We start from the raw sequence: 25,685 nt of genomic DNA, 5'->3' as shown, positions 1-25,685 counted from the left end.
AAAATAAGGAATTACAAAAGAGATATTTCGATTAAAGTGAACGAGAAGGATTGTACCTTTTTTAAGGTGCTCACTAAGACAGATGGTAAGGGGTCGAGGGTGGATTCGCAATTATCGTCGTATACTCAGACTAGCTGGAGATATATTTCCGATTACTTTGTTTTACAAAAAGCAAAATTAAAAGGTCAATGATTCAAAATTTGTGGGATACAAAAATAAGGAATTACAGAAAGAAAAAAAAGAGATGCTTCGAAACTTCATTTTCATTTGTTAATTCATTCAATACAACACAAATTAATTCAACACAAACGGATTAAGGGCAACTTGGCTTGGCAATTGAACTCCCAACGAAATTCCTCAGAACTACCATGTTTATTACGAATCTAGAAGTGATAGATCTATTCAAACAACTTCTCCACCTTCTTCTTGATCTCTGAATCCATGGCCACCGGCTTATAGTGATGCAAAGGCGTAGAATTGGAATCCAAGAAAAACAAAATCATCACCATAATCACACACGAAGCAAACATCGGTATTGGTCCAAAACCCCAAAACAAGAAAGCCATGGCAAAATAGAGAAGCCTCAACCCAAGATGCCAGAAATTATTTGCCTTAATCAACGTCGACTGCACCGTCGTCACCGGAATATTTGTAATCGGCGTACTGATGAAGAAATCAGACTGAACGAAGTACCTCGCCGACTGAACAAACGCGGCAAAGGCAAGCATGAAAGATAAGAGTATGCTTATGTATTTCAGAAAAATTGTGGTAGAGCTTGTGTCTCCAAGTATTAAAATGTTATTGGCGAGATAACCTGTTGAGCTTCCTAATATTGCTCCTATAAGAGAACTTAGTGAAAGGGTAATAATAGCTAAGTAGATTACACTCCAGACATTGATTGATATCACATTTAGTGCTAAGCTTGTGTGACTCCCTCCCTGCATATTCCAAATTTCAAAATACCCATTAATCAGGATTATGAGATCATTAATTTAATTAAAAGGATAAATAATAATAAATCAAACCTGCATCATATTCTGAGCCCATGCCATCCTATTGAGGTTCTCATAACCAATTACTGTTGATGCCGGAAATTTTAGGATTCTATAGAGAAGGTAGAGATGGTAAGTGAACATTATCAAGAGCCCTGCTGGGACCAAGATCAAGTCCAGGTTTACCAATGCAAACGCCATTACTTAGCTTCTCTGACCTTCTCAGCTCCTTCTGGTTATCAGATAAACCTAGAAACTTCCCTTCTGAAAAAGAAAACGACCCAAAAGAGCCTTTTAAGTCTTTTGGATCGTGATCTTCTATGGCGTGGTGCAATGACCGCCTTACCCCTGTTAGGACAAGACGCTTGGACAAGTGTAAGATGGTCATTGCACCGCACCCTGCGCTGTTCAAGCCGCTATGGACAGTGCGCCGTAGATTATCTGAATACCTTACTTACTCTTACCAAGCACTCTCAACGTCTGATGAAGAAGAAGGTTTAGGTTGGAATATTCTTAGGCGTATCAGGAATGATGCTTATACTAATTGGTAAAATAAATACATATGGACTCACGTTCCTTTCCAATTACTTTCCCTCAACGTTGTTTCTAGATTTAATTAATTTAATAAGAATGACTTCCATGTATAGATGGGTTTCGTGTCGTCACCTAATTAGGTACTTGATGGAGGCATCTAACATGGACAACCATGGGTTTGTATTTAATGGTTACATAAGTGGTCCCTAAGAATCTAACTGGTCCCCCATTCTTATTGATAAACTTAGGGTTAAATATAATTGAATGAGAACGAGTTTACGTACTATGATTTGGATTCAATGATAGGGTCTATTATTGGCTTTAATGCTTACTCCAACCCATGCCACCAGACCCCCTCCCCTACATATGACTAGCTCAGAGTGTACGTAAGTTTCGGAGGGTGATAGAAATTTTCTTTTTTTATATATAGAGAGAGAATTTTTGACCAAGCGGTGCAGAGAAGTGCATCAATGAGAGGGTAGGGAGTCTTACTCTAGCGGTTCAAGAATCTTTTTTCTTTATATTAATTAAGAGAAGTAGTTTTCTGTCCGGGAATGTGGCCTACACCAGCAACCCCATGTATCTATCTCTCTTCTCCTCAAAATAAGGGGGCAGAGATGTCTTTTCATATTGAAAGGAAAGAGATAGAATCATGGAAGTGCTGGTGTAGGCCACACTCCCGGACAGAGTTCTTTTTTCTCATTAAAAGCCCATAAAGTAACAGAATTGTAAACCTTTTAAAGAAACAACTGCCCATTATCCCATAAATTCCTTTCAAATAAATCCAATAAAAGATTTTATTAAAGTCTATTAATAAAGACAGTTTAAATAAGCCGGGGGTAGAGAATTTTTGTCCCGGACCAATAGGAGCACATGCGAAAGCATCAACAGAGACGAGATTATATCTTCCTTTGTTGACATCTTTACCCTCAATATCACATCCACATCTACCCCCAAAGGATATGAACAATACTCAATCAGACGATTGGATTCCAATCGATATGTACCTAACTTGAACCCAGCCCTAATATTGTATGGGTTAGTGTAAGAGGTTTAAACGTAACCAACCTATATATATAATCAAACTGAAGGAAGTTAGCTGTACCAACACACGGCACCTTAAGTTGCAACTTACCTAACTTAATAGACCAGTATTTGGACCTAACTTTGTCGAAGATCAATTAAACAAGGAAGTTGATAGAAAGAATGTCGATTCCTCTTCCACAAAAAATTCTTAAAAAGGAGGACAATGAATGAATTGACTAATTCTTAGGCGACTGAAGAAAGATAAAAGTGATAGACAATGTTCCTCGAGTTCGTGGTGTGGTTACTTCTCCTTGTGAGCTAGATCTGTAGCATCACAACAAGAAGATGTTGGTCGATTTCACCTACAATGGATGTCGAGGAGTTAACATGAGCTTGGACAGCTTAGCACATATTACAAACAATGGCCTCCTTCGCCGTTGGGGATGAATCTCTCTCTCTCTCTCTCTTGGAATAGCACGAAAGAGTCAGGCTTTTGGCCCTTTTTTGATTTTAAGTTTTTGCTCTGGAAAATGCTCTTGAAATCTTGTTCCGTGTAACTCCGGTTCATTTCGTGGGAGCAAAGAGATGGACTGGACATACCAATTGCAATTCCACTCTCAAGCTGTTCTTACGAATCAGAAAACACAAAAATCACTTCAGTGGAGGGTTACCAATCAACGCCAAAGATGATTTCAGGGGAAATGATTCCTACAAAAAATGCCTACTATTCATTTGCCACATGGATCAATAATGTGATTATTCAGACCATTCAATAGAGAGGACATAATTTTGATTAATCACACACTAACTTTCAAAATTGAATCCATTCAAATATTCTCCCATGTATTTGTTTGGACAAGTGAAAAAGGGTACTTACCACGGGTATAGCGAATAGGAACTGGGCTCTCAATTGTTAGCCTTAAATAATTTTTTTTAATATAGGTTAACCTTAATAAGTAGTGGGAAATAGAACAGAGTGTTGTTGTGTGGATCGTATGCCCAAGCATAAGAGCGTGCAAAATTATTGTCCCACTCTGTTAAATAAAAAATCTTATATATGATCAAGTTTTACGATTTTTTGACTCGATTCGGGTGACTCGACTCAAATAACTCATTTTCCAATTTTGATTTGTTGCACACAATCCAACAGATTTCAAGAAGGAAAAAAAGTTCATCAAAAACAAAACTTCACCGACGATAAAATTTTAAAAGAATAGGATAGGGGTGTAAGTTTTGCCCTGTCGGCCCAAGCCCGCCCTGAGCCTAAACAGGGCCTGGGCTGCATTTTTCAACCCTGAGGACAGTTAGGGTTAGAATTTTTAGGCATGGGATTAGGGTTGGGCTCGGCCAGGGTTGAGACCTCGGGCTGAGAGGCTGAGCCCGGCCCTGCCCAATCCAACCTTGTGTTAAGTTTTGTTTTATAATTTACTCTTTAACTAAGTTTTTTAACCCAAAGAAAAGTCTAATAGTAATTGAGTAGGAAACAAACCAATACCTAATCACATGTTTCTCATTTTTTTAATGCATAAGATGATGTAAATGGGGAAAAAAAAAAAGGATCAATTAAGGTCACAAAAACTAGGTCAATCAGGGCCAACTAGGCCTAAACCAACCCAATCAAGATCAATTAGGGCGGGGCTAGGCTGAACTGAGCCCAATAGAATTGGGCCTAGGCTTAGATATCTCAACCTGACCTTGGACTAAGCTAAGAAGACTTAAGGTTGGATTGAAATTTTAAAAAGCCCGGCACAATCCGATCCTATTTCACCCCTAGAATAGGACATGAATTATTATTATTCAGCAGATTCTCCAATGAAAATGAGCTGATATATTTTCTATACTCTTCAGAAGTGGGTGGGAGAGATATCAATGGGACGTTGAGAGGAAATTATATTTTACAACCTTTATTGAAGGTTCTTTACGTGTTATTAAATGTACCACGTCTGCTCTTCTCCGCGCAATAATACAATAGTGGAGATGGTCCAGATGGATGGAGATCTGATAATTTGGGAATGGGGTTCTACCTCATGTTGCCTTGATCTGCACAATTAAAATGTTTATTTGTTTTGACAAATTTTTTTTCTTCTATAGGTAAGATATTTGTTTTGACATTATTATCCAAAAAAGAGACATTTTGGCTTTTATATATTTTTTAGGAGAAAGGATAGCCACATGTCCATTGTGGTAATCTAACGCGTGGCATCATTTACCCAAAAAATATCTAAGGGATGGCACCAATAGGGACACGTTCATTATTGAACTGCGTGGTGGTTAACGTTCCTTTTTCTTTATATTTTTTTTTTTTTTTTTTGATACTAAGGCCCGAAGAATTGAAGTCATGACCTCTTATTTATGAGGTAAGCACCTAAGGATAATATTGATTTTATATTTTTAGAAATTGATTTATATTAAATTTTTTTTTGAGACAAGGGTTCGGTGCTTCATCGCATGATCTCTACACCTGCATCTGGACCAATGGGGAAAAGTAATCGTGTTACAAGATAAGGTTTCGGTTAAACATTTTAATTATACGGTCTCAAATTTGAAACCATAACCAAATCATTTTGGAAAATGATTTAAGGATGATTTTGACATCCTTAAGGGAGGGTGCGTGGATATCCACCTGAAGGGTAGGGGGTGTCATTCCATGATGTCTTGTGAGAGGGTGTTTGGGGCACCACCAAACTAGGATCTTTTTTATTTTTTTTTTATATATAAAAAACTGTTACTTACTGAAAATAAAATGATAAAAGGGACAGACAACTATTGGTTACGATGTGATTTTTCAAGGTCAAACAATTATTGCTCCAAACCCATTTTAGTTAAGGGTTGATGTTCTTGTGCCGCAACACAAACTATACCTAAACACATGGGACGGCATTTCCATCATTCAAGGGGGCAAGGCGATCATTTTGTCCATCCCATGTGTCTAGGTGTAGCTTGCACCCTGGACACAGAGAACATTTTTCCATAAGTTAAAAACTAAAAAAACTGACCCAAACCGGATCTGACCATTTGAAAACCCTTACAATAAGGTATATTTCTCACAACGAAAGTAATCGAAAGACCCAATACCCCAAGTAGTCACAATCACTTCCTTGTCCGCCCCAAATGATTTTTTCCTTCACTAACAAAAAGTATCAAGAGCAACTCATTCATCATCATTTTACTCAAAATTTTTATTTTTTTTTGAGAAGCCCGGTTTGTATATGCTTGGGATAGGAATGATTTCTTACATACCAAATTTAAATGAAAACTAAATGCCACGTGGCATATTAAATGGAACTAGAAATTTGTAAATACCTAGACTCGTTGGTTCTTTGCTTACATGTTACGTTTCAACCTTATCAGACTTTGCCATAACACAACACAGAGCCTAAAAATCTATGGCCATGGGAGGGAAAATTATCTACTCCAGTTCTCCGTTCGGGTTAGTTTTCTAGTTCTTCTAATAGGAGGTGGTGGATCCCACATAGACATAGTGTTTGGACAGGGGTAAGGAAATCATTTCAGTCTCCCTTGTTAGAAGAATTGGGAAACTAGCCGGACAGGAAACTGGATAGGATAAAAGTCCCAATGGGAGAGGGCTCAATAATTATTATGGTACAGTAAAAATGCAAGGCATACATGAGATGCATATTAACATACAGGAGAGTAAGGGTGCCAAACGGTGCGATTTTGATTATATGATGCAATTCCGGTTCGGTGCACATTTGGAAGGTAGAAATCAAAACTGCACCGAATAAGAATCACCCAAAATTAAAATCGTTTAATATGCGGTACAGTTTTAGCGGTTTCTGTTCGATTTTCGTTATCCGGTTTACATGCGGTTTGTAATATCGGTATCACCTTTGTACCCTTTAATTTTATTTTCCATATCCTTGTTATGTGGGAGAAATTATATTGTTTCATACACATCTAACTCTAGGCAAAGTTCACTTAAACACGTATGCTAGTTGCAATGATAATTTTCAGTGATTATTCAAGGTCGCAAAGCGCCACAAAGGAAACCAATCTGGACATCACTAATCCATACCTCACTCAATACGTTAACAAAGTCCACTAAGGCATGCTCGTACTAAAACCTTCCGTCCCTTCATGAATTTGGCATTCAAAGTAAAACTAAAAAAAATCTCTATAAGGAATCCTAATATTTTAGAGTGCTTAACCCCATTCTTAAACAAATAAAAATATTATTAATCTCAATTTTTTACTCGATTTTTATTGGATTAATTGACAATTTTCTGATTTTGACTTTTGAATCGAATCAAACCGATAATAGGACCTATGAAATCAGAATCGCGTCATGATAGGACCTCTATTAGACTCCAACAATGTGATTATTAGAATTTTTTTGAATTAATTTTCAAAGGCAATCAAGGTCTGCATAGGGTTTTTGGGAACAGAGGACTTCTTTTTGCTAAATTTAGCACTAAATACAATAGATTCCCTAGGGACAAGATAAAGGCAGTCCTTGTGGATAAGGGCAGTCTTATGGGGGCAATCGTAAACGCATGCTTAACATCACTAAGGGGTATTTAACTACAGGAGAAAAACATAGAAAATGACAATATTACTCCTCTCTGTCACTGTTCCACCCTTACAGAACCTACTTTGGGGGTGCTTGAATAAGATAGGCCAACAATACAAATAGGGTATTTAGGTAAAATCAAATGGTGGTAAGAGGCTTGTTCCGGCTATAAATATTGCCCAAGCAATGAGCTTGTAAAATAGTAAGAATAAGAAGTTCAGTTGTCAGGACTTTGGGATAACTGGTTTGTGTGTGTTGTGTGTAAACTGCAAGTGATAGATCGAGATGGCTGTGAAGGTGGTGTTGATGACACTAATGGTGCTGTTCTCTCTAGCAACATTCCCTGCTCCATTGGCTGCTACTAGGGTTGATGTTGCTGAGCTGCTTGCAGCCATAGATATACCAACTGGTAATAAACACACTTTTTGTAGTCTCTCTCTCTCTGTACTCTGTGTATTCTCACATTGTCTTATGCTTTCTTGTTTGACAGGAAAGACTGGGGACAGTAGCTGGTGCGATAAGTGTGTTTGCACAAGATCATATCCTCCTTTCTGCCACTGTAAGGATGCTTCTCACTGCCCCAAATGCGTCTGCTACTTAATGGAGTCTTCTGAACTTAAGCCAATGTGCGAATCTATTGCTTCCCAATTCGAAAAGTACTGTCCTTCCATTGCCACTACTGCTGAGAGGTCCCTAATAAGCCTCCCCTGAGCTCTCAACCCTACTCACCATCAATTTGTCTCCTCTATGTCTCTGAACCATGGTCTCGATCTGTCTCTTATTTCATCTTCATAAGATTGTAACCAGTGGGTTTTAGCAAAGTGCCTTGTTGATAATAAAGAGGAGATTTTCTTATTACTGTTTGTCTTTTAATAAGAGTGTTTGGTGTTAACGCAAACACCTAGAAACACAAAGAAAACAAAAATAGTTCAAAGATGGTATAGAGATCTGACATGATTCATACATCAATATGATGCTACATCCACGAGCGAAACTGAAGCTGATTCACTATGTAATGGAAGAAAATGTACAGCGGAGGTCTCTCAAGAACACCAAAAGTAGTGGCACTAACTCTCTCTAAAAACCCTAAGTCGAAAACCACCTAACTCTCACTTGCTTACCTTACGAAACGATAAAACATCTAAATACTCCTTCAATTCGAGTCAATCCATTAGGTCGTATTGGCCTAGGCCCTCCACTACAAATTATAGACCTCAGAAAAAATTTCATTCAGGTTACCACCAAAAATGTCGAAACGAGTACAAGAATTCATGACACATAACATTTGGTTATGTCAAATGGAAGAAAACTTGTGCATATACCCCATAACATCTGGGTTTTTGTACCCTATCAGATCATAACATTTGGAATCCCTTGTAGTGGGTGATGTATGGGAGGCCCAACCCATTTTTAATTTTGAAAGAATTACTTAGGTAGAATTGTTGAAAATTCAATTCAGTTAAACCTCAAGCCCGACCAATTGTAGTTCAAATTTGAGCTTAAATTTCTCATGGGTCAGAACGAATTGCAATATTTCTCATGAATTGACCATGTTCAGACGGTTGGAATATTATTCAATTTTAATGGAAAATAACTGAAGAGAGATGGTACACCTCTTTTTTTTTTTTTCTTAAATTAAAACCGCTATAGTCCAGTATTAAAATCTTTTTTTTTTCTTTCGTGAATGGACCTCACCGAGTCTTAGAGGTTTATGCTCTATTCGAGGTAAAAAAAAAATGTCCGATATTTGCACATATAGAAAAAATGATCCCAACACCATTTTTTAGTTTTTTAGTGGTATAGTGGAACCATGGCAATCCATGATCCATCTAGTAGATTAGCAAATCTGGGCCCATGTAAAACCCCACAACCCATATGGATCAGGAAAGACTAGGCCCATGAGATCCATCAAAACCTCTTGTAAGTGGTCCTATTAAGGGGGTGATTTCTTAGAACTATATTGTTTATTGCCTTACACATTCACCTATGGGTGATTCATTTTCATGAATCTCATTGTTAATAGAAAAGTATCAATATGTATTTTTTGGTAGGGAGCAAGTGTCTGGTTGCTCAATCAGCAAAGAATCTCTGTTTGGCGAATCTAGGCCCCTGAGATCCCTCAAATCCCTTGCATGGCATACATGGAAGGGTTTGCCATTACATGGCAAGGTAAATGACTGAATTGGGTATCTGAAATTTGACTAGTGATTTAACCCCAAAAGAAACAAATTGTGATTAGCTAAGCTAGCTCCCCTGAACACAAAGTCAGGTGCACTACACTTACAATAATAGGGAAGAACTTGACTTTAGTTTTTTTGGGGAAGAGATCGTTGTTAGGCCTCTAGAGCAGGGTTTTAATAATCGGTATTGGGATATTGATTCAGATCAATCGTATTGGTTTGGATTGATTCTTTTTCATCAAAAAAATAGTTTTTTAATCCATGACCATACCGATCCACCAATACAGGATCGATCAAGGATCGATATTGATAACAATACAAATTGATCGAATCGGCCATTCTGATAACAATACCTCAAACCATGCTCTAGAGCCTGCACGTGTGATGACCAATGAGATGGACATGCAAGCATCACTCTGGAGTCTGGATGGGATTTTCGTCTTTCTATAAGGACAGTGCAGTACTTTCACGTGATTATGCTTGCGAACACAGGAGCCACAGCAGCGATCAGATACCGTTCTTTTTCTGTTATTTTAAAATATATTTTACATTCCACATGCAACTAAACGGAGCCTTATAAAACTAACACAAAGGCGGACATCATCAAAACTAGTGGTAGAAACGGGAACGGTCTTGAATCATGCCACGTCTCTTACCTATAGATGACAACCGGACAATACGAATCCACTCCTGCGTGATGGGCCCCATAGATCTTACCTTAAAACCGTTTGATCTGTACATAAATTTCCAACCGTCGGATTCTTGGGGTTTTATACTTTTTATGGCTGATGTGGCTCTTCGCCATCCACAGCGAATAACAGTTGCTTGCTATTTACCAAAAAAAAAAAAAACCAATTGCTTGCTTTCGCAGCTACTTTTGCCCTTCGCCCTCGTTTCTCAAACGATTTAACGCTTACCCATATCCCCTGAAACGCGGCGAAGGACGAGCTTTGTGCTCCGATTGATAGCCCACCATAGTCGAGCTCTTGGATCTTCAATCGCTTCTCAAACTTCTCTCACAGGTAATCGCTCTTTTTTGAAATGAGGTTGTTAAACTAGCAAACTATGCTCAGGTAATGAAACAAAGCGAGAGTGATTTAACTACCTTAATTGGAGTCTAAATATAGTCAGTTTTGGAGTTGGATTCTCAAATTCAATTCTGTAAATGTATATTTTGTAATCCAATTTATTAGTTAATGGAATGGTTTATGATTTCGATTCATTGAGAAAGGGGTTCTCTTTATGTGGTTTATGTGGTTGAAGAACAACCACGGTTGTTCATGGTAAACAATTTAATGGTCTCAATTTATTTATCTTTTATCTCAGTTCATATCTGTTCTTTTCTTGCTAATCTTATTTGCTGTTACTTCTGAAATTGTTCTTTGGGTGTTTTTTTCAACCAAACATTTTTTCTACTAGATATTTGGGTCAGGAAATCTGTTCTACAGATTATGAATTTTATACTCAGTTTTATTGTTAGTTGTTGGACTAAGAAGAGCTTGTGGAAACTATCTGAATCAATTTTTTTCTGCTTGGGATTTTGAGAATCTATTCCTTGGATGGAACTGCGTCATCCTATGAGTTTGGCATTGAGAAGAACTCAATTGTTCTGACTTCTAAGAAAAGTGAGCACGAGAACAGATCTGGGTTTGAGACTTCCTCCAGACCTGACTTCTGAGAATTTTGGTTATCTTTATACTATGTTTTTGTGAAGATTTATTATGTGAGTTTTCTCGCTCTCTGTCAGTTCCTATTTTTAAAACAACCGAAAGCAGACTCAAAATTTTAATTAATAATTAAATCATAGAAATCTTATTGCATTAATGACTTTAATTCGTGGAATCTTGATGGATTCTTGTGTTATCGAAGAAATATAATTTGATCGGAGATAAATACTCCCCGAACCGAAGATGTCGCTGAAACTCCGTATTTTTGAACTCATATTCGTCTAAGTTGGACGAAAACTGCTTTTTAGTTCTTCTTTTCCGAAATCTTGTGGATCCGTGGAACAATTCTCTGAGATCTTTTTCCCTTTTGGAAAATACAGGAGCGAAACAATCAACCTATTGATATTGGAAGACCCAAAAGATTCTTCCAATGCATCATTTCTGGGAGATATTCCCCTTCTTCCCTGCTTGCAATAAATGTCAATGGAAAGAGAAACTAGGTTGTATTTGATATGCATTCTTGGAATAAATTCTGAGTCTAGAATGCATTTTGTCAATGTTACAAGGTTTAACATCATTAGGTCGACATTTCAATGGTTTGTTATTGCTACGGTGTTAGGTGTATCAAAGAAACTTGAAGAGTTACTGAAGTGGCTGGGTATTTTGTTGTTTGGAATAGCTGTTGTTCTTGTTATGGACTGAAATTTAGGTATGTTAATGGAGTGGAGTCGGAGTTAGATTTAACTAGTCAAACAGAAAGAAGCGTCCTGTAAATCAAGGTCCCTATAACTCTGATGCCATTTTTTTTTAAAACAAATCCATTGATCAACAAAAAGAAGGGGGGGGGGGGGGGAAGGGGTGGAGGAGGTTGGGACTTCTTATGCTTGCAGTTTGTCAATTCTTTCCCACTTATTAAGGATACATAATAGTGCCACTGGGCTCCCAACTCAATGGGCAAATGTGCCTCCCAAATGCAGACTATTTATTCTTCTTACATTGAGCCAGTCTGAACAAAGAAAACCCAGTAGATTATCCTGGTCAATTCTGTACTTGTCCAGTTTGTGTCAAGTCAGCTTCAACTTGGGCTCTCAGAGTCTCCTGAACAGTGTCCTATTATGAAATGGTAATATGTTAACCTGAACCTGGAAAACATGAGGCTAGTTGGTATAACTGGTCAAGAATTAATGCTTAATAAATAGAAAGTTGATGTATAGGTACCTTTGAGAGGGCTGCTATATGGCCGGAGTGAGATATCCAGCCCCAACTTGACTGATGCATTTTTTCGAGCACCTGTCTCATCGTCCATTCTCCCACGGCTGTATGCTGTTGTTTGACTGAGAGACTCTCGTCTCACCTTCTATAGGGACCTCCTTCAACTTCCTAGGATTGTTCTTTCTCTCCTTCCTCACAAGTATTTATAGACAAAGGTATTCGGTTATTGGGGAGCAATCAAGATACTTCTAATGTCGAATCTGGATCAACTTTGATCCTTGTCAATGATCGAACTTAAAGATATGAACTGAGTGCCATTTGATGAGTCATTGAGAACACCAAAGAAGCGCTAAGAGTTTACTTGTCTATTGCCTTGCCAAAGTTAGGGGATGTCAAGAGTGTAGAGTAGATAGTTCAACACCTGCGGTACATATCCATTTTTGACCCATGTTTACAAAAAAAATGCATTTGTGAGACTCAACTTCCTTCATAAAAAGTGGCGAAATAGGGGCTTACCGGGAGATTTGCTCTGTAACTCTGATTCCCACTCATAGAGCCACTCCCCTATCATTGAGTGCAGTTCTCCGGCTCAACCCATGGAAAATTATTTGTTGTAGACGGCAGGTACTGACTGAAAGACATTCTTGGAATAAACTCTATCTGCTGCAAGCCAAACCAAAAAGGACTCAATTGCAGGGCAGGAATAAAGACCTGAGTCTTCTTTTCTCTCCGTTAGAAGTGGAGTGACTTCTGCCCCCACCATCTTTCAACTAAGGTTATACAGATCCAAGCGGGTTCAAGTGCTTCAAGAGTGTTTCATCATCTGCTGAGAGAATGGTTTCATAATAGAAATAAGGGATCTAAAACTTGTGCATGTACAAAAATTACTCAAAACTTGTCTGTGTAATGATCAACAAGACATACTTCTACTCAACACCTATGCCACGGCTTCAGCCATCTTGCTGTCTCTTGTCAGTTTATTTGGTTTTCTTGTTAACAGTGCTATGTAGTTGGATCAATAACCTTGGGATTTAGGATTTAGAGGCCATGTGGTTTGAAAATATGTTGGGTGAATCCGCTTATATCCATCCACCTTCATTACCAGTACAACCTCCTTCAGGAACAGAGATTTACGAATGTTGGGTCTTAGGCTCAGGAGCATCTGCAAACTTGAGAATATTATGGTTTTTCCCTAACAGGAATACCTTCAAAATTGCACAACTTGTAAAATTAATAAAGCTTACTCTTTTAGAGGCATACCCATGGATTATGTAGTGAAGTATTGGTTGGGTTCTCCAGACAACTCATTCTTAATAGCAATTTCCCCCGCGCCTCCATTCGGAACTCTGGCAAGACTTTTACTTTCAGGGATATTCAATCAGTACTCCTGCTCTTGAAGAATTGCTGGAAACCATCAGCTACTATCAGGTGTTGTCATGTATGTATATTCAGGTTCTCTTGGTATAAGGTATTCTGTTAGGTTTTAGGGCTCTAAATACTGATCTATTACATCCACTCAAGTTAGTATAGTCACTAAGCTAGGGGTGTCAATAAAGCCCGCTCGGCCCGAACCCGCCCTGAGCCCGGCCCGGACCCGACCCTGATTTTTCAGCCCGAAGGGTGGGTCAGGTTTAAAAATTGCTTGACCCTGGCAGGGTCGGGTCGGGATCGGGTTTAAGCCTCGGATTAAGCCCGGCCCGCCCGACCCGACCTGTATTGTTTATAAGCATGTTTATATTTTTTATATATACAATATATACTTATATAGATATTTATATTTATTTATATTATACTTTTTCTTTATCCTAACACTAAAGAAATAAAAAATAATAAAAAACACTCAAAATCCTCAAATCCCTATCACATTTCACTCACCCCATCTCTGTTCCTTCGCCGTTTCTGCAATCTTCTCCAAATCTTCTTCAAACGAAACAGCCTAAATGGCTAAATCCGTTCTCTTTCCCTTCTGTTTCTCTTCTCTTTCCCCCTTCTCTTTCGCTTTTCTTTCTTTTCTCTTTCCCCTTCTCTTTCCTTCGGCCTTCCATCTTCCCATTGTGCGATTTCTGCAAATTATCCCCACATCGAAAAATAATAGGGAAGAATCGTTGAACCTGAAGGAGTTGAACATCTGCAGCTTGAAGGTGACGCTGGAAGGGAAGTTGTAACAGAACCCTTTGTGATGTCTGGATATCTGGAATGCTGGATTAGCTTCATCTATCGTTCTCGTTTGGACTTTGAAGGAGAAGGCTGAGGAGGAGAACTGCAAGGCGAGTTTGGACCAATTAGGTATGTCCAATTGTTCTTCTTCTTATGTATTTTCTCTTGGTTTTGTCCCTCGCTCTCTTCTCTTTGCTATTTCTCCTTTTTTTTTTTCTTTTCGTTGGGTTGAACCCTAGAAGGGTTTAATCGAAGTTGTAGAGGAAAAAAGGGGTGGTGCCGTGGTGGGCGTTTTCGCTGGGAATCGACAGTGGTTTTTTTTTTTTAAAGTCAAATGGGTGTGGTGATTTTCAGTGAAAATTTAAGAGGTTATCTGGTTTGGGGTCAAGTAATTAGATGGGAATGAGAGTCGAAGGGAGGAGTGTTTTGCTATGGAAGTCCAGGGTTTTTGTTTGCTTGTTTGTTTGTTCGCTGTTATAGGCTTACAGCAGGGGTAATAAAAGGAGAATAGGTTGTTACTGTTGGAATCAGAAGGGGGTTGGGGAGATGGGGCTGTTGTAGATAAATTTTTTTACAGCTCTCTGTGGCAGAGGCCAAAGGCATGGAGGTGTAGAATGTAAAACAGAGATCTCTTGAACTTTTGAATTAATGGATGGAAACGGATACATACCAAATCCAGGTCTTTTCTTAGATAATTTTCTTTCTTAAATTTATTTTGGATTATTGAATATTTTTTGTGTGGCTTTTAGGAACCCGACTTTCGGGTTAGTGTGATGGTATGAACATGTTTGATTTTATTACTGAGGACTGGTAGTACTGCTCTTATTTTTCTTCTTGTAATCCATCTTCTATCTTTTGATTTTCACGGTTTTTCTTTCCCTGTTGCATTTGTACATAATTAAGCTTAGAAAGGAGCAGAATGGAGAGAAATTTCAGATCTCAAGCTAACGAGAATACGAGATTCATTGAGTGCACTGTTTATAATCTTTTCATTTTTACTGCTTTAAATTAAGTTAAAATATTTTACTTGCAAGAGGTGGAATATGACAATCGCAGTGCAGACAATTTTAAAATCTTACAATCTGATCAACTTTGGCATAGTAAAAATTACAGGCATAACAACCATTTAAAAAATAAAAATAAATTAAAGTCAAGTCAGTTCAGGGACAGGGTCAATCGGGGCCAACCCGACCCTGCCCGACCCTATCAGGGTCGGGTCGGGCCGGGCCGGTTAGGAAAAACCCTGGCAGGGTCGGGTCAGGGTTGAGGATTTCTTGGCCCTGCCAGGGTTGGGTCAGGGTCAGGGTTTAGGTTAAAGCCTCTAGGGTCAGGGTCAGGGTTTAGGTAGGCCCGGCCCAACCCGACCCATTGACACCCCTACACTAAGCAACGAGTGACAGCAATAAAATGTTACATTCTGTACTCATGCGACGGTTTCTCAGGGTCAGGAGGTTTCCTTGGGTACTATATAATTTGTAAGTGTAGGCTCAAATACTGGCTTCCTCTATTCACATCCCTCCCAAATGGTTGCCTATGTCAGCTGATTCTTTGACTGACGTTCACATTCTTGATTGCAATTTTTGCATTTATTTGTTGAGTTTAAATGCAAATGGTTAAACGTGGCTGCTTATGTGGTGTTGCAGTGTAGCAAGGTTCCAGTTACTGGCTGAGAATGCATCCTCCTTTGACATTACACAGGCACCCAATGTGTGCTGAAGTAAGTTCAGCTTCTGGTTTTCTTTAATGACATTAGACATTTCTGTTAATTTTGGTGTTCTACAACATGCTTGTGTTTACTATTGATCTTTCTGTGACTTGGTATTCAAAAGGCCTTTAATAATTTTTTTTCTACATTCTTAACTCAGGAATAATCTGCTGCTCATTGTATTAATGATCATATCTGATTGTTGCAGACGTTGGTCTCACAAGTCAAATAAGGATGAATAATTAGAAAGAGATTTACCATCTGGTCACTTCTTTGTGTTTCCTTTTTGTAGATTATTGAACAGTTTCAAAAATGTCATGTTGACCATCCTGTTTTAAAATTCCTTGGAGAGTGTACAGAACTGAAAATTAAGCTCGATCGCTGTTTCAGAGAAGAAGTGAGTCCTTTTGTTGATTTTCCTGGCTTTGATATTGATAACTTCTTCTTAGGGTTTCAAGTATATGAATGTTCATTTCTTTCACAGAAAGCTTTGAAGCGAAAAGAGAACTTTGAGCAGAGTCAGAAGCTGAAGGAGAGGCTACAAGCTCACAGGAGGGTACTTGCAGAGAAAAACCAAGAATAAGTAAATAGTTTTACAATTTGATGATGAGAGACTAGTTCAAAGCTGTGAATATTATTATTATTAATTTTTTTATACAAGTGTTCAAACCATCAAAAGTCACATTGATTATTAAGGTTGAAGGAAATCCATTCAAGGGGAACAAGAAAGGTTATTTAGATGGCAGAAAGTTTAGAAACAGAAGAATGGGGAAATTATTTAAATTTTATTTAAGGCAAACTACAAAGACGAACACGATAGTGTGCTTTATTACTACATGTCTACATGCATCACCCTTGCTTAGAAGAGATGGCAGGGGTGAATTTTATTTCCATTATTAGTTATGCAACACTCCCCCAGTTACCAGAAAGGAGAAGATGAGAAAGTGTGTTTTAAGTCTAAAGCACACTTTTAAAGCTCATTTAGTAAGGGCCACTCATGTCGCAGTACTTGGGTCTGCCCATGCGGCACATGTTGGGCAGGTTCTGAGCTCTTCTAGTCATCTGATCCGTGTCCCTGGACCCATCGCCCCTGTACCCTCTACTACCGTAATCGTCGAACCTTCCACGCCCACCCTCTGATCTTCCTCCCCTCTCGCTTTCGGACCCATCTTTCTGGGCGTCGTTCAGTGCCCGCTCTATGGCTTCACACTTGCATCTTTCTTTTTGCTTTTTCTTTTTTTTTGCATTTTTGATTAAGACACCTGCATCCTTCGTCCACGCGCCTCAGCTCTGCAGCAGTCTTCCAGTGAGTCTTGTCTGAAAGGCCAGATCAACGGGAACTATTTTTTTTGATGAAACCAGATCAACGGGAACCATCCTCCTTCCCCTTCTCCTCCTCTCTACAGGTATCACTGGCAACTTCACGTAGATTCCAATTCCAAATTAAATTAGAGTTGTGTCATAACAACTAAAGCACTAATTCGGTGAATTTTAAAAAAGAAAAGTGAAGTTGCACTCAGAGGAGAGACTTTCATGAGGAAGCACAGAAAGAAAGAAAGAAACCTGAGCATGCTCTGGCCACGCAACTCCTCACGGCACCTGTCGCTCTGGAATTGGTTATCGAGTGAGGCCTTTGCCATGACCATTAAGGCCACCAGAAGAACACCTATGATTGCAACCCTACCCATTCTTCTTCTTCTTCTTTGGTAGCTAACTTCTTTCTGCTCATTAAGTGGAAACTGTATTTCTTCGATTTGAGTTGGGGGGAGCTGGAGGGGGAAATATTTATAGGAGATGTTAGGGTTTGCATGGCAAGCAAGGGCAGGGAAGCCGATGGGCACGTTGTGGTTATGATCATGAGATGGTCAGGTTTTGGTGGATTGGTTCAATAATGGGCGGGTGTGTATTTATGCGTAAGAAGTATATAACTTCCACGTAGTGTGCCATGCAGATGGGTCCACAAAGGGGTGTTGTTATTTTATAGGAAATAGATTCAGATCTGCTACATAAACGTTTAGGTTGTTTTAGCTAGCCTTGTTTCGTAGATGGAAGAGCTGTTTATGTTTGTTGCTATTTGTATGGTGAAATTTAATTCCACATTGGATATTGAAAAATAAAAAATGAAGTGAGAATTTTATACTGAAATGAGAACTATATGGGTAGGTTCCATGAAAAGAAGGCTACCTATGCTCAGGATTTATCTTAGGTGCACCTACCTAGTTGGTCATGATGAGGAAACGTCTTGTGTGTGTGTGTGATATATATATATTTTTTTGAAATTTACTTGTATACGGATTTCTTTTTGCCGCCCTTAGATAAGGTTTTTCTACGGCAATAGACATTTTCTTGACGTGAATCGGAGTTTGTTAGGGACTTTGCAGACATATACTATATTCTCTGTCCGATGTTGAATGAAGTCTTGTTAACGTCAACGATATTGTGTGCTCTTATCCAAAAAGCTTTGGACGTTGGTAACGACTAGTTTCCTATGTCTTCTAGTTTTAGGAGACATGTCTTTTGGGATTCCTTGGACAGATGTTTCCAAGGGCATTTCTCCTTTATATATAGAGGATGTTGATGACACTTTGTGAAGCTTGAAGGGATGTAGTAGAAGAGTGCATTACTACTCGTGAAAGTCAAAGGTGTTTTATTTCTTGGTGATCAAGTCACATATCTCCCACCTATACTATTAGGGGGTGTCTGTTAGTGTCGGACAAGATTTTTATCCTGATTGCCCAATGCACTACATTTAAAAATCCAATCGTAAAAACGAATCTGGATCAGCTATCCACATGGGGACGGGTGGGGACAGATATGACCCCTCCAAGGGACGTGGGTCACACACCCTAGAGGTGGGTCCCACACCTTCATGGAGGGTTCAGATCTGTCCCCACTTGTCCCCATATGGGTAGCAGATCTAAACTCCGTAAAAACTTGGGCAGTGGCATCTTTTTATCTTCTCAAGTGTTAGGTGGACAGTTGGATGTTCAAATGTGGTACACTACACTTGAGGAAATAAAAATCCACCTAGTCCATCCCAGAATTAGGATGGTTTGGCCGGATCCACATACTCTACTTCCAAAGGTCGTACTTCCATCCTACTTCCAGCAGCTCACAGTGCGCCACCTGGCCTAACCAGCATCCAACGGATGATATTGAATATATTCAAAATATTTTGAAAACCTCATGAAATCCTGTTTGAACCACATTGAACCCCAAACCAATCCCACCTGACCGGTTCGGCTCATTAATCCAAATCCATTTCACTCAAACTAAACCCAAACCTCTCATCTGCCCAGGAGACCTTTATCCCCTGAGGTTCATTGACCAGTACGGTTGTGTGGTTCCTCTCATAGGGGGGCAGGGGGCTGAAATGACCATTCCACCCCCTGACCAAACACACTGCCCGGGTGAGGTCCACCCCCTTTTATTAGGGGCACTAGGGAACCGTACCGGGCAGGGGAACCGCAGGTGATAAAAATTCTCTGCCCGGGGTTTCAAATCAATTTGGGGCCATCGTCGTCTTCCTCTCTCTTGGCTGCTCTACTACAAGGCTTCTCCACCGGATCTGCAACTGCGTTTCTCAAGGTGCGACGAAAGCCGGGTCTGCAAGCTCTTCTTCCTCCATCGGGACGAAAGCCCAAGGAAACAGAGTATAACAATGATTTTAGGGTTTTAGGTGCTAGGTGATTTCCGGGAAAAAAAAAAAAAAAAAAAAAGCAATTAGAACGAATCATTTATCTACAAAAACAGAAGAGTTGCAGCCGATTCATGAGAAATTTGTGTTTTTTTTTTTGCTTAAATCTGAGAGAAAATGGCGGATTCTTTCCTGCTACTGATTTGTTGAAAACACTCAAACGCTTGAGCGAAAAAATGAGGAGAAAGTTTAGATTAAATATTTTCTATTGCTGGCAGTAGTCTAAAGCTATGGATGTCATATTAATTTGTGATTGGATGTCACGCTTAGTTTACCTACACATATTAGAAAGTTTAGAAACAGAAGAAATGGGGAAATTATTTAAATTTTATTTAAGGCAAACTACAAAGACGAACACGATAGTGTGCTTTATTACTACATGTCTAGCTACATGCATCACCCTTGCTTGGAAGATACGGCAAGGGTGAATTTTATTTCCATTATTAGTCATGCAACACTCACCCTAGTTACCAGAAAGGAGAAGATGAGAAAGTGTGTTTTTAAGTGTCTAAAACACACTCTTAAAGCTCATTTAGTAAGAGCCACTCATCTCGCAGTATCGGGGTCTGTTCATGCGGCACATGTTGGGCAGGTTCTGAGCTCTTCTAGTCATCTGATCCATGTCCCTGGACTCATCGCCCCTGTACCCTCTACTACCGTAATCGTCGGACCTTCCACGTCCACCCTCCGATCTTCCTCCCCTCTCGCTTTCGGACCCCTCTCTCTGGGCCTCGTCCAGTGCCCGCTCTATGGCTTGACACCTGCACCTTTCGTCCACGCGCCTCAGCTCTCTGCAGCAGTCTTCCAGTGGGTCTTCTCCGAAAGGCCAGATCAACGGGAACCATCCTCCTCCCCCTTCTCCTCCTCTCTGCAGGTATCGCTGACAACTTCACGTAGATTCCAATTCCAAATTAAATTAGAGTTAGTGTCATAACAAATAAAGCACTACTTCGGTGAATTTTAAAAAAGAAAAGTGAAGTTGCACTCAGAGGTAAGACTTTCATGAGGAAGCAAAGAAAGAAAGAAAGAAAGAAAGAAACCTGCGCATGCGCTGGCCATGCAACTCCTCACGGCACCTGTCTCTCCGGAATTGGTTATCGAGTGAGGCCTCTGCCATGACCATTAAGGCCACCAGAAGAACACTTATGATTGCAACCCGACCCATTCTTCTTCTTCTTTGGTAGCTAACTTCTTTCTGCTCAGTAAGTGGAAACTGTATTTCTTCGATTTGAGTTGCGGGGAGCTAGAGGGGGAATATTTATAGGAGATGTTAGAGTTTGCATGGCAAGCAAGGGCAGGGAAGACGGAGGGCACGTTGTGGTTATGATCATGAGATGGTCAGGTGTTGTGGATTGGTTCAATAATGGACGGGTGTGTATTTATGCGTAAGAAGTATATAACTTCCACGTAGTGTGCCATGCAGATGGCTCCACAAAGGGGTGTTGTCTTTTTCAGTTCCGAAATAGCTTTAGATCTGCTACATAGACGTTTAGCTAAGTTGTTTTAGCTAGCCTTTTTTCGTGATCATCGCATGCACAATGATTCCCTAAAACTGTTTAATTCCCATTTGTGCCACAAACTGAATGGGGTAGATGGAAGCTTAGTTAGTAAGTTTGGAAACGACAATTGAACGGGAACAGACACATACGGCAATTAAACAGACTAGATGATAATAATACTTAAAAAAAATTCAGTTTAATAAAACGCATACGGTAATAATACGATACGCATTTAATACGTGTTTAGAGTCCGATTTGACCTTTTTGGCTGCCAGTTTTTTTCATCATGCACAACCATGGTTGCCGGTAAATCTGTTGTTGTTTAGGATTATGCTCTTGTTCTCTTCGATTCTGATTCCACCTTTCGGCCTTAATCTTCAAGGATGCATTAATGGTTTTTGAAACAGCAGCCATGGCTACTGGTTTTTTTTTTTTTTGGGTTGTAGGAGGAGGAGGATAAGGGGGTAAATATGTCACTTCACTACACCTTATGGGTAGTTTAGGTATTTACAAAATATTTAACCCATAGTAACGGTGACTGACTAGCGGCCAAGGTTACTTGAAAGAAATGGTAAACTGTAGGGGGTGTTTAAGTAATTGTTTGAAAATTTGAAGAGAATAAGTAATTAGGCTATAATACTGGAGGTGTCCAAGTAATTTTCTCTATATTAAAACAGGCATTTACAAAGATATGTTCCACGGAAAGAAAACTCATTATGCTCAAGAGTTTTTTTCATATGCGCCTAGCAATCCATGGGGAGGCAAGGTCGTGGATAAGGGTTTTTTGACGTCAATAGTCGTTTTCCTGTGGCCATATTTTGATCGTTAAACGTTGAATAGAATGCATTATGAGTCGGAGTTTGTTAGGGACCGTTTTAACATATACTATTCTCTGCTCAATGTTGAACGAAGACTTGCACTATTGACATTGGTGATATGGCGTTGGTTGCATCCATAAAGCTTTAGACATCGATAACGATTAGTATTCTGTGTCTTTTCTCTTTGAGAGAGACATCTTTTCGAATTCCTTGAATATTTTTTTCCAAGGGCATCAGTCGTATATATATAGAGGACGTCCAATACACTCTAGAAATAATTTTAGGTGCTATTCTTCAACTCTCACTCTCTCCATTTGTGCATTTGTTCATCCAAAAAACATAAATATTTTTCTTCTATTTAATCGACTATTCTTTGAAAGCTTTTATTCTTTGTTTGAGCATTACTTTGTAGAATTTGGAAGGCCTTAGTAGAAGAGGGCACTAAGAGATGATACCTCTACCCCTTAGGTAGATACCCATTCATGCTCATCACTGTCCCAGATGATTGTGTAAAGTCCATGCGACCAAGTAGAGATCTCCGAACCCAAACGAAATAAGGATGAGTTATTAGACATTTTGCCCCACCTTATGCTTGAGGCGTAGGGGCCACACTCCTAGATTGACATTTTTATTGTCAGACAAGTGTTCCAGCCTAGCAAAACTCAACCCAATCCATCCCAGAATTAGATTGGTTTGGCCGGCTCTGTTGAAAAGATGGCCCAAATTACACCAACTGAGAAAGGATTTGATGAGTATCTCTTCCCCCAGAATAGGCTTACGAGTCTGTTAGTGCCGATTTCTGATTCCTGATTCAAATTGGTCAAATTTAGTCAACAAGGGTCATTAATCGTGTGAATCGGTCAATGCTGATTCCAATATGAATCAGCCAATACCCAATTCGAATCACCGAATTTTGAAAACCTGCTCTCTATCTCAAGAATTTGGATCCTCTACTGCCAAGCTGCCCCGCAGAATCATGCTGCCCAGACACGGTGTTGCGCGCAATGTCCACCTTACCTCTGCCCAAACGCCTTGCCCGAGCGGGGGTAAGGCGGTCATTGAGCACATCACCATGTTTGGGTAGTGCGGTCCTATCGGGCAGCTCGACAATAGAGGATCTGGAAGGATTGGGGGCGAAATGAGGATGAAATTTTGCTGCTACACACATATGTTCCTGCTACAAGGCAAGAAGCCAAGGACATGGGATCTTAAAGAGTAGTTTAGAAAATACTAAAACCTAAGAAGGTATTTATAAACCCAACCCAAAGGAAAAGTGAATTATTCCTTTTCTATTAGATGCTCGTTCCCTTGTGCCCACACAAAAGGAACAAAATGACCACCCCACTCATGTAGTTGTGTTAAATGCTCTTGTACACTCCCTCACTAGCCCCTGTAAGGATGCAGGGGCAGGCGACCGGGAAAAAAAACCCTTCTCCTTTATTTATTATAGTTATCTTTTCTAAATGTGTCAGGGTAACCTTGACTTATCAGGGGGGGGGGGGGGGGGGGGGGGGGGGGGGGGGGGGGGGGGGGGGGGGGGGGGGGGGGGGGGGGGGGGGGGGGGGGGGGGGGGGGGGGGGGGGGGGGGGGGGGGGGGGGGGGGGGGGGGGGGGGGGGGGGGGGGGGGGGGGGGGGGGGGGGGGGGGGGGGGGGGGGGGGGGGGGGGGGGGGGGGGGGGGGGGGGGGGGGGGGGGGGGGGGGGGGGGGGGGGGGGGGGGGGGGGGGGGGGGGGGGGGGGGGGGGGGGGGGGGGGGGGGGGGGGGGGGGGGGGGGGGGGGGGGGGGGGGGGGGGGGGGGGGGGGGGGGGGGGGGGGGGGGGGGGGGGGGGGGGGGGGGGGGGGGGGGGGGGGGGGGGGGGGGGGGGGGGGGGGGGGGGGGGGGGGGGGGGGGGGGGGGGGGGGGGGGGGGGGGGGGGGGGGGGGGGGGGGGGGGGGGGGGGGGGGGGGGGGGGGGGGGGGGGGGGGGGGGGGGGGGGGGGGGGGGGGGGGGGGGGGGGGGGGGGGGGGGGGGGGGGGGGGGGGGGGGGGGGGGGGGGGGGGGGGGGGGGGGGGGGGGGGGGGGGGGGGGGGGGGGGGGGGGGGGGGGGGGGGGGGGGGGGGGGGGGGGGGGGGGGGGGGGGGGGGGGGGGGGGGGGGGGGGGGGGGGGGGGGGGGGGGGGGGGGGGGGGGGGGGGGGGGGGGGGGGGGGGGGGGGGGGGGGGGGGGGGGGGGGGGGGGGGGGGGGGGGGGGGGGGGGGGGGGGGGGGGGGGGGGGGGGGGGGGGGGGGGGGGGGGGGGGGGGGGGGGGGGGGGGGGGGGGGGGGGGGGGGGGGGGGGGGGGGGGGGGGGGGGGGGGGGGGGGGGGGGGGGGGGGGGGGGGGGGGGGGGGGGGGGGGGGGGGGGGGGGGGGGGGGGGGGGGGGGGGGGGGGGGGGGGGGGGGGGGGGGGGGGGGGGGGGGGGGGGGGGGGGGGGGGGGGGGGGGGGGGGGGGGGGGGGGGGGGGGGGGGGGGGGGGGGGGGGGGGGGGGGGGGGGGGGGGGGGGGGGGGGGGGGGGGGGGGGGGGGGGGGGGGGGGGGGGGGGGGGGGGGGGGGGGGGGGGGGGGGGGGGGGGGGGGGGGGGGGGGGGGGGGGGGGGGGGGGGGGGGGGGGGGGGGGGGGGGGGGGGGGGGGGGGGGGGGGGGGGGGGGGGGGGGGGGGGGGGGGGGGGGGGGGGGGGGGGGGGGGGGGGGGGGGGGGGGGGGGGGGGGGGGGGGGGGGGGGGGGGGGGGGGGGGGGGGGGGGGGGGGGGGGGGGGGGGGGGGGGGGGGGGGGGGGGGGGGGGGGGGGGGGGAGGGGGGGGGGGGGGGGGGGGGGGGGGGGGGGGGGGGGGGGGGGGGGGGGGGGGGGGGGGGGGGGGGGGGGGGGGGGGGGGGGGGGGGGGGGGGGGGGGGGGGGGGGGGGGGGGGGGGGGGGGGGGGGGGGGGGGGGGGGGGGGGGGGGGGGGGGGGGGGGGGGGGGGGGGGGGGGGGGGGGGGGGGGGGGGGGGGGGGGGGGGGGGGGGGGGGGGGGGGGGGGGGGGGGGGGGGGGGGGGGGGGGGGGGGGGGGGGGGGGGGGGGGGGGGGGGGGGGGGGGGGGGGGGGGGGGGGGGGGGGGGGGGGGGGGGGGGGGGGGGGGGGGGGGGGGGGGGGGGGAAAAGGGGGGGGGGGGGAAAAAGGAAAAAAAAGAGGGGAGAATTGGCTACCAGGTCTAACCAAACCCAACCAAGTCCATCCTAAAACAAGGTTGGTTTGGCCGGCCTTCCGTTGAAAAACTGGCCTAAATTGCACTCAGCTGAGAAACGACTCAATTGAGAGTCCAGATCCCCTCCAATGACATTTAACGTCCAAGGTGGATGGTTGAAGGTCGACTCTGGTGGTTAAATGTTATTGAAGAGGATCTGAATTCCTCAATTGAGTCTCCTCTCTTTCTCTCTATAAGATTGTAAGAATCGTAGTTTATAGACTAGAAACGAAAAAAGTGGGTAAATTCATAAACTTTATTCGAAGGCAAACTAGAAAGACACACGGTAATGTGCTTTGTTTTATTACTAGTGACTACATCTCACCCATTCCATTATTCGTCATGCAACACTCTCCTACGTACTAACCCGAAAGGGGAAGATGAGGGTCTTTTTAAGTGCTTAGAAACAAAACTTATTTCAAAGCTGGA

The 25,685-nt window shown here is 43.5% G+C and overlaps 3 protein-coding genes across 4 annotated transcripts; 2 read left to right on the top strand and 1 right to left on the bottom strand.

The window, feature by feature from the left end:
- Positions 1 to 398: 398 nt before the first annotated feature.
- On the bottom strand, positions 399 to 1,244 carry LOC122669799. The gene is made up of 2 exons (XM_043866651.1): positions 1,026 to 1,244; positions 399 to 938 (listed from the first exon to the last, which is right to left on the bottom strand). The coding sequence occupies exons 1-2, from the start codon at positions 1,191 to 1,193 to the stop codon at positions 399 to 401; spliced, it is 708 nt and encodes a 235-aa protein (XP_043722586.1). The 5' UTR covers positions 1,194 to 1,244.
- Positions 1,245 to 7,303: 6,059 nt separating this feature from the next.
- LOC122666850 (Bowman-Birk type proteinase inhibitor-like) lies at positions 7,304 to 7,941 on the top strand. The gene is made up of 2 exons (XM_043862944.1): positions 7,304 to 7,492; positions 7,574 to 7,941. Exons 1-2 carry the CDS (start codon positions 7,369 to 7,371, stop codon positions 7,792 to 7,794), a joined length of 345 nt encoding a protein of 114 aa, XP_043718879.1. The 5' UTR covers positions 7,304 to 7,368; the 3' UTR covers positions 7,795 to 7,941.
- Positions 7,942 to 10,116: 2,175 nt separating this feature from the next.
- Positions 10,117 to 16,742, top strand: LOC122666851 (COX assembly mitochondrial protein 2 homolog). 2 transcript variants are annotated; one of them, XM_043862946.1, is made up of 5 exons: positions 10,117 to 10,285; positions 13,511 to 13,570; positions 15,943 to 16,016; positions 16,297 to 16,401; positions 16,489 to 16,742. In XM_043862946.1, the coding sequence occupies exons 3-5, from the start codon at positions 15,972 to 15,974 to the stop codon at positions 16,585 to 16,587; spliced, it is 249 nt and encodes an 82-aa protein (XP_043718881.1). In that variant the 5' UTR covers positions 10,117 to 10,285; positions 13,511 to 13,570; positions 15,943 to 15,971; the 3' UTR covers positions 16,588 to 16,742. The 2 variants fall into 2 exon arrangements, with proteins under 2 accessions (XP_043718881.1, XP_043718880.1); XM_043862945.1 differs by lacking the exon at positions 13,511 to 13,570.
- The last annotated feature ends 8,943 nt before the right edge of the window (positions 16,743 to 25,685 follow it).

The sequence above is a fragment of the Telopea speciosissima genome, chromosome 7 (genome assembly GCF_018873765.1).
Source record: "Telopea speciosissima isolate NSW1024214 ecotype Mountain lineage chromosome 7, Tspe_v1, whole genome shotgun sequence".
Taxonomy (NCBI): domain Eukaryota; kingdom Viridiplantae; phylum Streptophyta; class Magnoliopsida; order Proteales; family Proteaceae; genus Telopea; species Telopea speciosissima.
The sequence above is the reverse complement of the archived record's forward strand: the minus strand, read 5'-3'. Positions and strand labels throughout refer to the sequence as shown.